The sequence below is a fragment of the Sus scrofa genome, chromosome 5, assembly GCF_054392235.1.
Source record: "Sus scrofa isolate SSC_HxYL_T2T_F1_AM1 chromosome 5, Sscrofa_HxYL_maternal_Yorkshire_Landrace_v2.0, whole genome shotgun sequence".
In the NCBI taxonomy this organism is placed as follows: domain Eukaryota; kingdom Metazoa; phylum Chordata; class Mammalia; order Artiodactyla; family Suidae; genus Sus; species Sus scrofa.
The window spans coordinates 69,623,265-69,640,015 of record NC_139387.1 but is presented as its reverse complement, the minus strand read 5'-3'; the positions used below and the strand labels follow the sequence as shown (position 1 = coordinate 69,640,015).

The 16,751-nt window shown below is 44.3% G+C and overlaps 1 protein-coding gene across 1 annotated transcript; it reads left to right on the top strand.

Annotated features, from left to right (window-relative positions):
• The first annotated feature begins 5,144 nt into the window (after positions 1-5,144).
• GDF3 (growth differentiation factor 3) lies at positions 5,145-11,077 on the top strand. The gene is made up of 2 exons (XM_003126512.5): positions 5,145-5,683; positions 10,202-11,077. Exons 1-2 carry the CDS (start codon positions 5,386-5,388, stop codon positions 11,023-11,025), a joined length of 1,122 nt encoding a protein of 373 aa, XP_003126560.3. The 5' UTR covers positions 5,145-5,385; the 3' UTR covers positions 11,026-11,077.
• The last annotated feature ends 5,674 nt before the right edge of the window (positions 11,078-16,751 follow it).

The following is a 16,751-nucleotide window of genomic DNA, read 5'->3' as shown; positions in this document are numbered from 1 at the left end:
ACTGAGCGAGGCCAGGGATCAAACCTGCATCCGCATGGATACTAGTCGGGTTCATCAACTCTGAGCCACGATGGGAACTCCCTTCATTGTAGTTTTGATTTGCATTTCTCTAATAATTACTGAAGGTGAGCATTTTTTCATGTGTCTGCTGGCCATCCATAGGTCTTCTCTGGGGAAATGTCTAGGTCTTCCGCCCATTTTTATTTTTAAAAATTTTATAATTTTTGGTGCCACAGTGCCTGGTCAGCTCCCAGACCAGGGATTGAACCCAGGCTGCAGCAGTGAAAGCACTGAATCCTAACAACTGCACCACCAGGGAACTCTCTCAAATCCAGTTTAGTTATAAAAAACAAACATCAATATCACCAAGTATTGGAGTTCCTATTGTGACTCAGTGGTAACACACCCGACTAGTATCTATGAGGATGAGAATAAATCCATGAGGATATGGGTTAGATCCCTGGCCTTGCTCAGTAAGTTAAGGATCTGGCATTGCCATGAGGTACAGCATAGGTATAGTTCGCAGACATGGCTCAGATCTGGTGTTGCTCTGGCTATGGCCTAGGCCAGGAGTTGCAGCTCCAATTTGACCTCTAGTCTGGGAACTTCCATATGCTTTGGTTGGCCCCTAAAAAGAGGAAAAAAAAAAATTCCTGGGAGTTCCCTGGTGGTCTAGTGGTTAGGATTCAGAACGTTCACTGCTGTGGCCCAGGTTCAATCCTGGTCTGGGAACTGAGATCCCACATCAAGCTGCTGCAAAAAGGAAAAAAAAAAAAATTTTTTTTCATGCCTAGCTATGTATCGTAAAAGACTGAGTGAATTTTCCAAGATTGCACCTTAATTAAGTCAGGTCCTCCACTCCTTATTTGCTGTTTTCAGCTATATGCAGTGACTGCACACTCAGTTATTGCTTTCTTTCTCTTGATCAAACTCCACTTTAATAAATAATAATGACTACAATATCATCTAACTTTTATGGCGTGCTCACCATTTGGCAGAAATTGTCCTGAGCATTGCATATGCATTATCTTTTCGGACCCCCTCAGCACTTTAGCAAAGAAGATTTTATTCTCACGTCACAGTTGAGGGAGTTGTACAACTAGTAAGTGGTGGGACCAGAAATTAGTTAGACCAGTAATCTCATTTCTTTGACTTTAAGTCAGGAAAGTTAAATAAAGAAAAACAAAATGTGGAGTTCCCGTCGTGGCTCAGTGGTTAACGAATGCGACTAGGAACCATGAGGTTGCAGGTTCAATCCCTGGCCTTGCTCAGTGGGTTAAGGATCCGGCGTTGCTGTGAGCTGTGGTGTAGTTTGCAGACATGGCTCGGATCCTGTGTTGCTGTGGCTCTGGTGTAAGCCAGTGGCTACAGTTCCAATTAGACCCCTAGCCTGGGAACCTCCATATGCCCTGGGAGTGGCCCTAGAAATCGCAAAAAAGACAAAAAAAAAAAAAGAAAGAAAAGCGAAATGTGGCGTTCCTGTCGTAGCTCTGCAGGTTAAGAATCTGACTAGTACCCATGAGAATTCTGGTTCGATCCCTGACCTCGCTCAGTGGGTTAAGGATCTGGAGCTGCCACAAGCTGCTGTGTAGGTCCCAGATGTGGCTCAGATCTGGTGTTGCTGTGGCTGTGGTGTAGGCCGGCAGTGGCAGCTCTGATTTGACCCCTAGCCCAGGAATTTCCATATGCCAAAAAGGAAAAAAAAAAAAAAGAAAAGAAAAAAGAAGGGGTTCCCATTGTGGTGCAACAGAAATGAATCCAACTAGTATCCATGAGGATGTGGGTTCGATCCCTGGCCTCGCTCAGTGTGTTGGGGATCCGGTTTTGCCGTGGCTGTGATGTAGGTCGGCAGCTGTAGCTCTGATTGGACCCCTAGCCCAGGAACCTCCATGTGCCGTGGGTTCGACTCTAAAAAGCAAAAAAAAAGAAAAGAGGGAGTTCCCGTCGTGGCGCAGTGGTTAATGAATCCGACTAGGAGCCATGAGGTTGCGGGTTCGGTCCCTGCCCTTGCTCAGTGGGTTAACGATCTGGCGTTGCCGTGAGCTGTGGTGTAGGTTGCAGACGCGGCTCGGATCCTCCGTTGCTGTGGCTCTGGCGTAGGCCGGTGGCTGTGGCTCCGATTGGACCCCTAGCCTGGGAACCTCCATATGCCACGGGGGCGGCCCAAGAAATAGCAAAAAAAAGACAAAAAAAAAGAAAGAAAAAAATCAAAATTCAACCCGTGCTTATTGTTGAAAACAGGTGGGGATTGTAGATGAAAAGTATGAACTAGGATGCAAGTAAGAGGAGATGGAAGAAATAAGGGAGAAAAAACACGGTTATCCAGAAGAGTGAAGACTTTGAAAACAGCACCTACTTATTTATTTATTTATTTAGGGCCACACCCACGGTATATGGAGGTTCCCAGGCTAGGGGTCTAATCGGAGCTGTAGCTGCTGGCCTATGGCACAGCCACAGCAACACAGGATCGGAGCCACGTCTACAACCTACACCACAGCTCATGCACTAGCCAGATCCTTGAACCACTGAGCAAGGCCAGGGATGGAACCCGAAACCTCATGGTTCCTAGTCGGATTCATTTCCACTGCGCCACTATGGGAACTCCTAAGTTTTTTTTTTAAGTGTGGTAAAACGCATATAATATAAATTTTATAATTTTAATCATTCGTAAGTGCATAAGTTCAGTGACATTAAGTGATTCATTAAATACATTCACCTTGCACTACTATCACCACCATCCATCTCCAGGACTGTTTTGGTCTTGCAAAACAGAGACTCTGTATCCATTAAGCAATAATTCCCCATTTCCTATTCTTAATATTTAAAATGAAAGATATATGTGAAAGATACTTAAACGAAAAGACATGATGCCAATCCCCAATAAGTGAATTGTCTGGGAAGGAGGTACCAAAATACCAGGGAATGCACCATGGTAAGTACTCTCATAGATGCCCACTCAAGGCTCGGTGGGGAAAAGTGTCTGAACCTGTTTCAGTGAGTCAAGGAAGTCTTCGCAGCAGAAGGCTGCGCAAAGACTCTTAAGATGAAGCGAGTTCATAGGAGAACAAAAATATGTCATTATAATAGAGCATTAACACTGAGGATGGTGGGTCGGAGTTTGTGTTGTAGCTCAGCGGAAATGAACCTGACTAGTATACATGAGGACACAGGTTCGATCCCTGGCCTTGCTCAGTGGATCAAGGATCTGGCGGCGCTGTGAGCTGTGGTGCAGGCTGCCAGCTGTAGCTCTGAGTCTATGCCAAGCCTGGGAACATCCATATGCCAAGGGTGGGCCCTAGAGAGCAAAACAAACCAAACAAAAATAAAACCGAAACAATGGTGGGTATTAGGAAATGAAGCTGGCTGGGAGTATAGGTGCCAAACCAAGAAAATCCTTAAGGAGTTGAGATTTTATCCTGCAGATGGGAAAATATTAGAAACAACATTTTGTTTTTCTTTGGGGAAAACAAGTTCTTTTCCTTTTTCTATTTTTTTTTAAAACAAGTTCTTATAATAGGTAGTATAACATAATGTAAATGACACAGTCTCTGCTCAAAAAGCTTGGGAATTGGGAGTTCCCGTCGTGGCACAGTGGTTAACGAATCCGACTAAGAACCATGAGGTTGCGGGTTCAATCCCTGGTCTTGCTCAGTGGGTTAAGGATCTGGCGTTGCTGTGAGCTGTGGTGTAGGTTGCAGACGCGGCTCGGATCCCGCGTTGCTATGTCTTTGGAGTAGGCCGGTGGCTATAGCTCCGATTCAACCCCTAGCCTGGGAACCTCCATATGCCGCGGGAGCGGCCCAAGAAATAGCAACAACAACAACAAAGACAAAAAAATAAAAAAAAAAAAAAGCAGAACTGATAAATGCTTCCCTTGCTTAAACTGCTCAGTAACCTCCATGCCTTCTCTTTCTCTTTCTTTCTTTCTTTCTTTCTTTCTTTCTTTCTTTCTTTCCTTTCTTTCCTTTCTTTCTCTTTCTTTCTCTTTCTTTCTTTCTTTCTTTCTTTCCTTTCTTTCCTTTCTTTCTCTTTCTTTCTCTTTCTTTCTTTCTTTCTTTTTTGGTCTTTTTAGGGCTGCACAAGCAGCATATGGATGTTCCCAGGCTAGGGGATGAATGCAAGCTGTAGCTGCCAGCCTACACCACAGTCACAGCAACTTGGGATCCTTGCCACATCTGCGACCTACACCACAGCTCACAGCAATGCCGGAACCTTAACCCACTGAGCGAGGCCAGGGATCGAACCTGCCAGCTCATGGTTCCTAGTTGGATTGTTTCCTCTGCGCCATGACAGGAACTCCCAGCTCTGACAGTCTTACTGAAAAATGTCCACTAAGCTTTGGAGTTCTCTTCTCTGTGAACACTCTGTATGTGTTTACCATTTGGCAGGCCCTGTGCCAACCACTTTAAACACATCATCTTAGAGTTCCATGACAAATTAGGTCATTTTTTCTATTTGAGAAAACAAAAATTTAGGAAGGTTAGGTGACATGCCCAATGTCATACAGCTAATAAGTACTGGAACCAGAATGAACCTAGTCACTCTGGCTGCTGACATTTTTTTTAATGGTTGGTGACTTGTGATGTTTAATCAGGAAAGTCAAAGTTAGAACAAATTTCAGTGCCTCTCAGAGCTGAAAACAGCTGGGGAGGTGCAGATCAACCTCCCTGGCAGGATTCTCTCTTTGATTTGATTTTCCCCCTAGCTGTTGATGTAGTCTAATGGAAGTCTATTTGTCTAATTAGACTATGAATGACAGGAACTTCCGTTACTAATAATACATTCTCAGCACCCATCTCAGTGCCCTGCACATAACTGATGCTTAATAAATGCTTGTTAAACCAAGAAATGCATATCTCCGTTCTGCTTTGTCTACTGCGGAAAAAATCTCAGATTCTTCTTCCTTTTTTTTTTTTTTAGGGCTGCACCCATGGCATATAGAAGCTCCCAGGCTAGGGTCGAATCAGAGCTACAGCTGCTGGCTTATACCACAGCCTTAGCAATGCAGGATCAGAGCTGCCTCTGTGAACTATGCTCAGCTTGCAGCTTGCGGCAATGCTGGATCTTTAACCCACTGAGCGAGGCCAGGGATCAAACCTGCATCCTCATGAATCTTAGTTGGGTTGGAGCCGCCACGACAGGAATGCCAAATCTCAGCTTCTTGTAGCGTAGGTCCGAGCATAGGTAGTGTTTCTTTTTTTTTTTTTTTTTTTTTTTTTTCCTGGAAGAGCAGAGCTAGGGGAGAGAAAAAAGTTCTGTCCTTTTATATCCAATTGCCTTTGAGGCGCTGGGAAGAGAGCAATTCACACCTGATTATCTTACATCACATAAAGTAGCAGCACCTTAAGTGCTGGGCAGTCAGGCACTAGAGCTCTCTCCAGCCTGATGAGACAGCTTTTCCTGGGCTCAGAGGCCATGCTTCCTTCCCTGCCAGGCCTGGCTCTTGCCTTCCTGTTAACTCTCACCGTAGGGCAGACATTCCCATTCCAAGAGCATGTCTTTCTCCAGTTTCTGGGCTTAGACAAGGTACCTTCACCCAAGAAGTTCCAACCCGTGCCTTACATCTTGAAGAGAATTTTCCAGGATCACGAGGCAGCAGCCACCAGTGGCCTCTCTCAAGACTTATGCTACGTGAAGGAGCTGGGTGTCCGTGGGGACGTGCTGCGACTTCTCCCAGATCAAGGTAAGGATGCTGGGGAGGAATCTGGGGGTGGGTGGTGTGAAGAAAGTTAAGAAGGAAAAGTTAACCATTACCGAGGGGTTCCTGAAAGGCCCTGTGCTGCTATTTTACATATTTTGTTATTTAATCTCAACCACAGTCCTGAGACGAAGGCAGGTATTCTTATCAAGTTTTTAACAATAAGGAAATTGAAGCTCAGACCATAGATAACCCATAACCTATTCAAGATCATACAGCTCGTGCGAGAACAAGGTCAGGATTCAAAATGTGTTTTTCTGAATTGGTAGCTTTGTGCTACAGTTTAGGTGGGAGGGGTGAGGGTGGAATTAGGTCTCTGTCTCCCACTCTTCAGCTCAGAATTTCCACATCCTGGTACCTTTGGTATGGCAAACCAGGGATGAGAAATTTGAGCTGCTTCCCCTTCCCGCCTCCCTATTTCTCCCCATTACTTGGGTGGAAAAGGCTAATTTCTTTTTTTTTTTCTGTTTTGGCGCCACCCAAGGCAAATGAGTTCCTGGCCAGGGATCGAATCCGAGCTGCATCTGCACAGCTGGATCCTTAACCCACTGTACCGGGCTGGGGATCGAACTGGCAAACTGGCAACGCCATAGAGACAAGCAGAAGCATTAACCCACTGTGCTGCAGCAGGAAAGGCTATTCTTGATTTGTAAATACAGAGCAATAATATATGCCCTTTGTCATACCCTTTAGATAAGAATCTGAGTGTGAGCCATTCAATAATTTGCCAAACTGACCACCCACCAAAAATTACCCTGGTCAACTGTTAAAAGTTGTTTCTCCGGCCTAGTTCCTGCCCCTGACTCTCCCACCTGATTCTTATTCAAAGTCAGCGATGGGTGTTGAAATCTGCATGTCTATATAGCTTCTTAGGTGGTTCGGATGCGGAATTGAGAGCCCTGGTGGGTTAGTTTAAAGCAACTGAAAATAAAATTGGAGTCCAAGAAGCACTTACTGGATACCTACCAAGTGCTGGGAAATGTATAAGACCATGACAGTACAGAGATTAAAGACGGCGTCAGTTCTTTAAGAGTTTATAGAAGACTTCCTGCTGTATAGCCAGGGAATTATATCTAGTCACTTATGATGGAACATGATGGAGGATGATGTGAGAAAAATAATGCTTATATATGTATATATATGACTGGGACCCTTTGCTATACAGCAGAAATTGATATAGCATTATAAATCAACTATAATAAAAAACTTTTTAAAAAGTTTTTGGAAGACTATCTTCAACACCTGTAATAAACCATAATGGAAAAGAATCTGAAAAAGGATATATATATATTATATATATATATATATAATATATATATATATAACTGAATCACTTTGCTGTACAGCAGAAACTAACATGACATTGTAAATCAACTATACTTCAATTAAAAATTAAATAAAAATAGGGAGTTCCTGTTGTGGCTTAGTGGTTAATGAATCTGACTAGGAACCATGAGGTTGCGGGTTCGATCCCTGGCCTTGCTTAGTGGGTTAAGGATCCAGTGTTGCCTCGAGCTGCGGTGTAGGTCGAAGTCACGGCTTGGATCCTGCATTACTGTGGCTGTGGTGTAGGCCAGTGGCTACAGCTTCGATTAGACCCCTAGCCTGGGAACCTCCATATGCTGCGGGAGTGGCCCAAGAAATGGCAAGAAGACAAAAACAAATGAATAAATAAAAATAAAGTTTATAGAAGAGAGACCACCTGATGACTTATACATTGAGCTAAGTATCATGTTACAGGCTCAGGGCCTGGGGGTGGGAGTTCAGGGACAATTCTTGGAGGAAGATTAAGAGGTAAGGGAGCAGAGCAGAAACGAATCTGATTAGGAATGATGAGGTTGCGGGTTCAATCCCTGGCCTCGCTCAGTGGGTTAAGGATCCAGCGTTAACTCACTCAGCATTATGTTTGTGAGATTTACCCATGTTGTGTTTATTTGTAGTTTATTCTCATTACTGTATAGGATTTTATTTTGTTGGTGTATGCTACACTGCATGGCCACTAGGTAACAACACTCTTTTAGCTTTTAATTTTTTTTTTTTTTGGCCACATCCATGTTATACAGAAGTTCCCCAGCCACGAATATATCCAAACCTCATCAGTGACAATACCAAATCCTTAACCACTAGGTTGCCAGGGAACTCCTAATTTTTATTTCTTTAATAAGGTGGAATGATACATTTTCAGATGGTATAATGATTTGACTTATGTACATCCTGAAATTATTATCATAATAAGTTTAGTGAACATCCATCATCTTGTACAGATATAAAGTTAAAGAAAGAGAATGGGAAGTTCCCGGTGCAGCTCAGTGGGTTAAGAACCCTACTAGCATCCATGAGGATGCGAGTTCAATCCCTGGCCTCACTCAGTGGGTTAAGGATCCAGAATTGCTGTAGCTGTAGTGTAGGCTGTCAGCTGCAGCTCCGATTTGGCCCCTAGTCTGGGAACTTCCATATGCCACAGGTACGGCCAAAAAAAGGAAAAAAGGAAAGAAAGAGAAATAAAGTAATTCGCAACAACATGGATGGGCCTAGAGATTATTGTAATAAGTGAAGTCAGAGAAAGATAAATATCATATGAGAGCGCTAATAGGTGGAATCTAATTTTTAAAAATGGTACAAAAGGACTTGTTCACAAAACAAACAGACTCAAAGAAATTTCAAAACAAATTTATGGTTACCAAAGGGGAAATGTTGGGGCAAGGGATGGATTAGGAGGTTGGGATTGGCCTATGGGGAAAGAATCTGAAAAAGAATAGAGAAATATGTGTATGTGTGGCTAATTCACTTTGCTCTACACCTGAAACTAACACAACATTGTAAGTCACTTATACTCCAATAAAATTTATTAAAAAAAAAAAGGAAAAAGAAATAGAAAAAAAATTTTTTTTTCCCTTGGGATAAGAACTCTTAGGTTCTGTCGAATCAGAGCTATAGCCACCAGCCTACACCACAGCTCATGGGCATGGCCAGATCCTTTAACCCACTGAGCAAGGCCAGGGATCGAACCCAAGTCCTCATAGATCCTGGTCATGTTCGTTACCACTGAGCCACAACGGGAACTGCCTATAAAAATATTTTAAAAACGAATGTGTGTATAGTAACATCTATGATGCTTTATTAATATAACAAATAACAAGATCTAGGGAAAGGACTGTAACTATTACGAATTCAAAATAGTGTGAGAAGGAGTTCCCTAGTGATCTAGAGGTTGTCACTGCTGTGGCTTGGGTCACTTCCGGGGCATGGGTTCAATCCCTGGCCCAGGAACTTCTGCATGCCTTTCGTGTGGGCCAAAGAAACCCATAAATGTCATTTTAAAGTATTTTGCAGGAGTTCCTGTCAGGGTGCAGTGGAAACGAATTTGACTAGGAGGTTTTGGGTTTGATCCCTGGCCTTGCTCAGTGAATTAAGGAACCGACGTTGCTGTGAGCTGTGGTGTAGCTCGAAGATGCGGCTCAGATCCCACATTGCTGTGGCTATGGTGTAGGCCAGCGGCCGTAGCTCTGATTCGACCCCTAGCCTGGGAACCTCCATGTGCTGCAAGTATAGCCCTAAAAAGCAAAATAATAATAAGAAGAAGAGTATTTGCAATAAATTAATATATGAACATACCTATGATTTTTATTGGTAACAGTGTCATAAGCCCTTATAATATTCTTGGGATTTGTTGCCTTTAGTCACAATTAAAATGCTGAATTTCCCTTAGAGTTTAGTGAAAACAAAGGTGTAGTTATTTTTCCCATCCAAGATTATAGACCTTCTAAATACTATTCAGAATCCCTCAGGGAGGAAAAAAACAAACTACCTTTCCACCAGAAAAAAACAAACAAACAAGCCAAAAAACAGAATCCCTTTGGGGACCTGCAGATAAGACAATAAAAACCTGTGGACATAAATGAGGAAAGAAATGAGTCTTCCCAAATGGTAGGCTTTGATATAACTGATAATTTCCTGCATTATCATTATTATTATTATTATTATATATTTTTGGTCTTTTTGTCTTTTTAGGGCAGCACCCATGGCATATGGAGGTTCCCAGGCCAGGGGTCGAATCAGATATGCAGCTGCCAGCCTATGCCACAGCCAGAGCAATGCTGGATCCAAGCCAGGTCTGTGACCTATGCCACAGCTCACAGCAACGCTGGATCCTTAACCCACTGAACGAGGTCAGGGATCAAATCTGAGTCCTCATGGATACTCGTCAGGTTTGCTAACCACTGAGCCACGATGGGAACTCCACCTTATTGTTATTTTTTTTTAATGGCTGCGCTCGAAGCATGTGGTAGTTCTTAGGCCAGGGATCTGCTCTGAGCTGCAGCTGTGACCTACAGCACAGCCGAGGCAATGTTGGATCCCTAACCCACTGTGCCACAGTGGGAACTCCCTTCTGCCTTATGTCATATATGTGGATGTACATGTAACATCTGACATTTATATCATACAGGTAGATAGGAAATAAAATATTTTTTGGTGACTCTACTTCTCTCTGTTTCCATCTAGGCTTCTTTCTTTATTCTAAGAACCGTCCCCAAGCTGCCTCCTGCCTGCAGAAGCTCCTCTACTTTAACCTGTCTGTCATTAAAGATGAGCAGTTAACGATGGCCCAGCTGGCCCTGGACTTGGGACCCAACACTTACTATAACCCGGGACCAGAACTGGAACTGACCTTGTCTCTAGTTCAGGAGCCACATGTGTGGGGCCAGGCCACCCCTAAGACAGGTACAATGTTTGTATTACAGTCAGTACCATGGCCTCAAGGTATCCTTCGATTCAACCTGCTGGAGGTGGCTAAGAGGAATAATTCATCCTGGAAGAACTTAGCTTTCTTCCTAGAGATACTGGTCAAAGGAGACAGACCCCTTGGGGAGAATTTTCAGCTTGAGGACACCTGTGCCAGACTGAGACGTTCTCTTCATGCGTCCCTGCTGGTGGCAACCCTCAACCCTGAGCAGTGCCACCCTGCTTCCCGCAAAAGGAGGGCAGCCTTTCCTGCCTCCAAGGTTCCTTGCAAGAACCTCTGCCATCGTCACCAGCTGTTCATCAACTTCCGGGATCTGGGTTGGCACAAGTGGATCATTGCCCCCAAGGGTTTCATGGCAAATTACTGCCATGGGGACTGTCCGTTCTCATTGACCACCTCCCTCAACAGCTCCAATTACGCTTTCATGCAGGCGCTGATGCACGCCGTTGACCCACATGTTCCCCAGGCTGTCTGCATTCCCACCAGGCTGTCCCCCATTTCCATGCTCTATCAGGACAACAATGACAATGTCATTCTCCGGCATTATGAGGACATGGTAGTTGACGAGTGTGGCTGTGGGTAGGCTGTTAGAAAGAGAATAGAAGGAGTCTCCTTGGCGTCAATGTTCTAATAAAACTGTTGGATCTGAATTGTCAGTATATTTATGTTTACAACTTGTCTTCCTGGAAAATCCATCATGACTGACGACGTCCCTAGTTATATACACAACACACACACACACACACACACACACACACACACACACAGCCTTAATGATCGTAGTTAATTTCAGCTTTACACACATGGCAGTGTATTAGATTCTAGATGGAAGAAAATTGGCGTTTATTGATAGGCAATTATTAGCAGGCATTATACTTTGCGTTACTTGTAAACTTTTTTTTTTGCCACACCTGTGGCACATCCTGGGCCAGGGATGAAATCCAAGCCGCAACTTTGACCTATGCCACAGCTGCAGAAATGCTGGATTCCTAACCAGCTGCGCCATAGCAGGAACTCCACTTATAAACATGTTTTACTGCTTTTTGAGGTGGGTATTGTTATTTATACTTCATAGATGAAGAAGCTGAGGGGTTATTTTTGTTTGTTTTTTTAGGGCTGCACTAGCAGCATATGGAAGTTCCCAGGCTAGGGGTCAGATTGGAGCTGCAGCTCCCAGCCTTCACCACACCCACAGTAACACTGGATCTGAATCACATCTGCTACCTACACTACAGCTCACGGCAACGCCGGATCCTTAACCCCCTGAGCAAGGCCAGGGAACGAACCCGAGTCCTCATGGATACTCGTCGGGTTTGTTAACCATTGGGCTATGACAGGAACTCCCATCCTACTCTCTTTTAGAATCTTAAATATCCAGTTAGATCAGAATATAAATAGGCATATACCCTGTAAGTCAAGTTATATACTGTGATTTGGGCAGAATAGCACAAAACACACATTCCAAAATATAAAATTGTACTTGGCTCAGTGGAAATGAAACAGAGTAGTATCCATGAGGACGCAGGTTAGATCCCTGGCCTTGTTCAGTCTGTTAAGGATCTGGTATTGCTATGAGCTGCTGTGTAGGTCAAAGACATAGCTTGGATCTGGCATTGCTGTGGCTGTGGTGTAGGCCAGCAGCTATACCTCTGATTTGATCTCTAGCCTGGGAACTTCCATATGCTGCGAGTGTGGCCCTAAAAAGACAAAAAATAAAAGTTTAAAAATAAAATGTGGGAGTTACCTTGTGGCACAGCAGGTTAAGGATCTGGCATTGTCACTGTAGTGGCTCAGGTCACTGCCGTGGCTCAGGTTTGATCTCTGACCCAGGAAGTTCCACATGCCCACATGCCACTGGGTGCAGCCAAAAAAAAAAAAAAAAAAAAAAAGGTAGCACAAAACCAGGAAGTAGATGGCATAGATTGAGAATGACCTGAGGAATCAGAAAATTACTGGCAATTGGCTCTGTTAATTGTATTGCTTCTGCCCTCTGCTGATTAAAATAGGGAAGAGCAAGCTTATTAAACCATGTTTCTATTAAACCATATATGTCTATGGTTCCTTATATCTAGAGGATCAGGTGTTTTATTAAACCATGTTTCTATTAAACCATACATGTCTATGGTTCCTTATATCTAGAGGATCAGGTGTTTTATTGCAGACCTGATAAAACACGTAGACTCTCCCCCAGAAAACAATATGCTTGAATGAACACACAGTATTTTCCACGTGACTTCAGTTTCTTCACGGAATCCTGTCTAACCTACAGGCTTGTGAAGAACACATTTCTCTTGAGCCAGGTATTTTTTTTTTTTTTTGGTCTCAGTTTTGACATATCTCTATGGTGGGTTTATTACAACTGCCCCTTCAACCTATTCTCTGAGTCGTAGCTAAAGTGGTGCTTCCTTCCCCCTCATCTCCCCGGCCTCAATGTGTAATGCCTTGATGTGGGATTTCAGTTCCCAGACCAGGGACTGAACCCCTGCCACACGGGTGAAAGCGCCAAGTCTTAACCATTAGATGACCAGGGAACTCCCCATAGTGGTGCTTGTAAGACCCAATTCTCTTCATGACACTTCCTCGTGGTAATGAATTCTCTCTTGTCTCAGGCAAGACAATCCCCTGACTTTTCTTGAACAATTTTGTTTAGTTTGCCTTATTCCAGTTGTTTTATTTATTCATTTATTTACTTGCATATGGAAATTCTCAGGATAAGGGTTGAATTGGAGCTGCACCTGCGACCTACACCACAGCTCACAGCAATGCTAGATCTTTAACCGACCGAGCCCAGGGATCGAACCTGCATCATTATGGATACTAGAGGCTCCTTCACCACTGGGCAACAACAGAAACTCCCTTAACCTTTTTTTTTTAGCCTTGCCCTTAGCAAGTTCCAGGGTCAGGGATTGAACCCTCACCACAGCAGCCACAGGGTCAGGGATTGAACCCTGAGCCACAGCAGTGACAAAGCCAGATCCTTAACCCACTGAGCCACCAAGGAACTCCTAATGTCTTTCTTTTAAATGGAGTTATAATTTACATACCATATAATTCATCATTTCAAAGCATAACATTCAGTGGTTTTTAAAATTATACTCACAAGGTGTACACCTGACACCACGATCTAATTCCAGAACATATTTATTAATCTCAAAATAAATCCCATGCCCATTAGCAGACACTTCCCAAGCATTCTCCCCCACCCCACTTCCTGTTCTCTGGTGATACTAATTTGCTTTCTATCTCTATAGATTTGCCTATGCTGGAAATTCCATATCAGTGGAATTATACAGTATGAGGCCTTTTGTGATTAAGTTCTCTCATTGAGGATATTTTGAAGTTTCATCTGTGTTTTAGCATGTATCAATATTTGATTTTTTTTTACTCACGGAATAATATTCCATTGTGTCGATAACCAACAATTTACTTACCTATTTATCCGTTGATGGACATTTGTGTTATTTCCACCTTTTGGCTATTAGGAGCAGTGCTGCTTCGGTTCCAGCTAAATTTACAAAATGTAGTTAAAATGACCTCCTTCATGCTCTGATCTGCTTAAACTCATTCTGACTTGCTTTTTACAGATGACCTATTTTTCTGCTTAGTTACATATCTACAACTGTTACCATTTTTTTTTAAAGAACACTCCCTTCCTTGCAAGCATTCTTTTTTTTTTTTTTGTCTTTTTGCTATTTCTTTGGGCCGCTCCCACAGCATATGGAGGTTCCCAGGCTAGGGGTCTAATCGGAGCTATAACTACTGGCCTACGCCAGAGCCACAGCAACGTGGGATCCGAGCCACGTCTGCAACCTACACCACAGCTCACGGCAACGCCGGATCATTAACCCACTGAGCAAGGGCAGGGACCGAGCCCGCAACCTCATGGTTCCTAGTCGGATTCGTTAACCACTGCGCCACGACTGGAACTCCCCTTGCAAGCATTCTTTGTTCCAGAATGAAGGTCACAGTTCAATAACCTGGAGAACCACAGAAGCCCATCATGAGACCACCCGACACCAGCCTGGACGATCTCCAGACGATTTTTTTTTTTTTTTTTTTTGGTCTTTTTGCCTTTTCTTGGGCTGTTCACGGCATATGGAGGTTCCCAGGCCAGGGGTCTAATCGGAGCTGTAGCTGCTGGCCTACACCAGAGCCACAGCAGCACGGGATCCAAGCCACATCTGCGACCTACACTACAGCTCATGGCAACCCCGGATCGTTAACCCACTGAGCAAGGCCAGGGGTCAAACCCGCAACCTCATGGTTCCTAGTCGGATTCGTTAACCACTGAGCCATGACGGGAACTCCTCCAGATGATTCTTAATATAGAGAATTCTTAATGGAGAGAAATTTGGATCCTGCATGTATATCCCCATCAGCAACCCTGCTCCTTGAACCATCGCTATGCCAAGACTCCTCATTACCCACTCCACGGCAGGACACACAGCCCTGAGGGCATTAGCCCACTGTGGCCCCCTCTGCCTGGCAAAGCAATTTAAAAAATAATAATAATAAGCTATTATTTTCTTCTTCACCCAAAACTGTCTCTGAGATTCTTTTTTTTTTTGCTATTTCTTGGGCCGCTCCTGGGGCATATGGAGGTTCCCAGGCTAGGGGTCCAATCGGAGCTGCAGCCACTGGCCTATACCAGAGCCACAGCAACGTGGGATCCGAGCCACGTATGCAACCTACACCACAGCTCACGGCAACGCCGGATCGTTAACCCACTGAGCAAGGGCAGGGACCGAACCCGCAACCTCATGGTTCCTAGTCGGATTCGTTAACCACTGCGCCACGACGGGAACTCCTTTTCTTTTCTTTTTAAGGTTGCACCTGAGGCATATGGAAGTTCCCAGGCTAGCGGTTGAATAGGAGCTGCCGGGGCTGGCCTATGCCACGGCCACAGTAACTCGAGATCAGAGCTGCATCTGTGACCTATGCTGCAGCTTGCAGCCATGAGAGATCCCAGCACTTCAGAGAAGCCGCTGATCCTGTTGTGCCACAGCGGGAACTCCTAAACACCCGCTTTGAGGTAGAATTAAAGCTTACGTCTACCCTGATCCTTACCTTTGTTCCACTCCCCAAACCATAAAACCAACTTCTAATCTTTCCCAAGGGGAGCACGGGCTTTAGGGCATTATCTACTGTGGTCTCCTTTGCCTGGCAAAGAAATAAAGCTATTTTTTTCTCCTTCGCCCAAAGTTCTGTCTCCACGTTTTTATTCAGCACCAGTGGGTAGAGGCCAAGTTTTGTAGCAGCAATCTCGCTGTGGGGATTCCAAGGCCCAGGAAATACTGCAAGCTGTGAGCACAGCAAAAAAATTAAAAATTAAAAAAAAAAATACAATTAGGAGTTCCCACTGTGGTGCAGTGGAAATGAATCCAATTAGGAACCATGAGGTTTCCGGTTCGATCCCTAGCCTTGTTCAGTGGGTCGAGAATCTGGCATTGCCGTGAGCTGTGGTGTAGGCTGCAGATGAACCTTGGATCCGACGTGGCTGTGGTGTAGGCCAGCAGCTGTAGCTCTGATTAGACCCCTAGTCTGGGAATCTCCATAGGCCGATAGTGCAGCCCTAAAAAAAGACCAAAAAAAAAAAAAAAAAAAAAAAATCCTGAGCAGAGAATTAAGAATCTCACTTCAAGTCATCACTCACTACTGTCTCTTTAAGATCAGGTTTATTTCTGTGTAGGGGTCTTGCATATGCTTCAAAGTATAAAAGGAGAGGGAAAAATCAAAATTAAGAGAAAGGAAGGGAAGTTCCCATCCTGGCCCAGTGGTTAACGAATATGACTAGAAACCATGAGGATGTGGGTTTGATCCCTGGCCTCGCTCAGTGGGTTAAGGATCTGGCGTTGCCATGAGCTGTGGCGGGTTGCAGACGCAGCTCGGATCCCGAATTGATGTGGCTCTGGCTTAGGTCGGCAGTTACAGCTCCGATTCGACCCCTAGCCTGGGAACCTCTATATGCCATGGGTACAGCCCAGAAAAGACAAAAAAAAAAAAAAGGAAAAGAAAAAGAGAGAGAAAGGCAGGATGGCGTTCCTGCTATGGCACAGTAGGTTAAGGATCCAGTGTTGATTCTGTAGCAACTCGGGTTGCTGCTGAGGCTTGAGTTAGATCCCCAGCCTGGCACAATGGGTTAGGATCTGGTGTTGCTGCAGATGTGGTGTAGGTTGCAGCTGCTGCTTGGATTCAATCCCTGGGCCTGGAAATTCCATATGCCATGTGTATACCCCCCCAAAAAATAGAGAGATAAGAGAGAAAGGCAGGAGTTCTTGGTGGTCTAGCAGTTAAGGACCTGGCATTGTC

Excerpts from the sequence above, each read along its gene's own strand:
- GDF3 (XM_003126512.5), top strand. The coding sequence starts at position 5,386 with ATGAGACAGCTTTTCCTGGGCTCAGAGGCCATGCTTCCTTCCCTGCCA. Across the intron at positions 5,684-10,201 it reads GCGACTTCTCCCAGATCAAG|GCTTCTTTCTTTATTCTAAG; the intron begins GTAAGGATGCTG and ends GTTTCCATCTAG.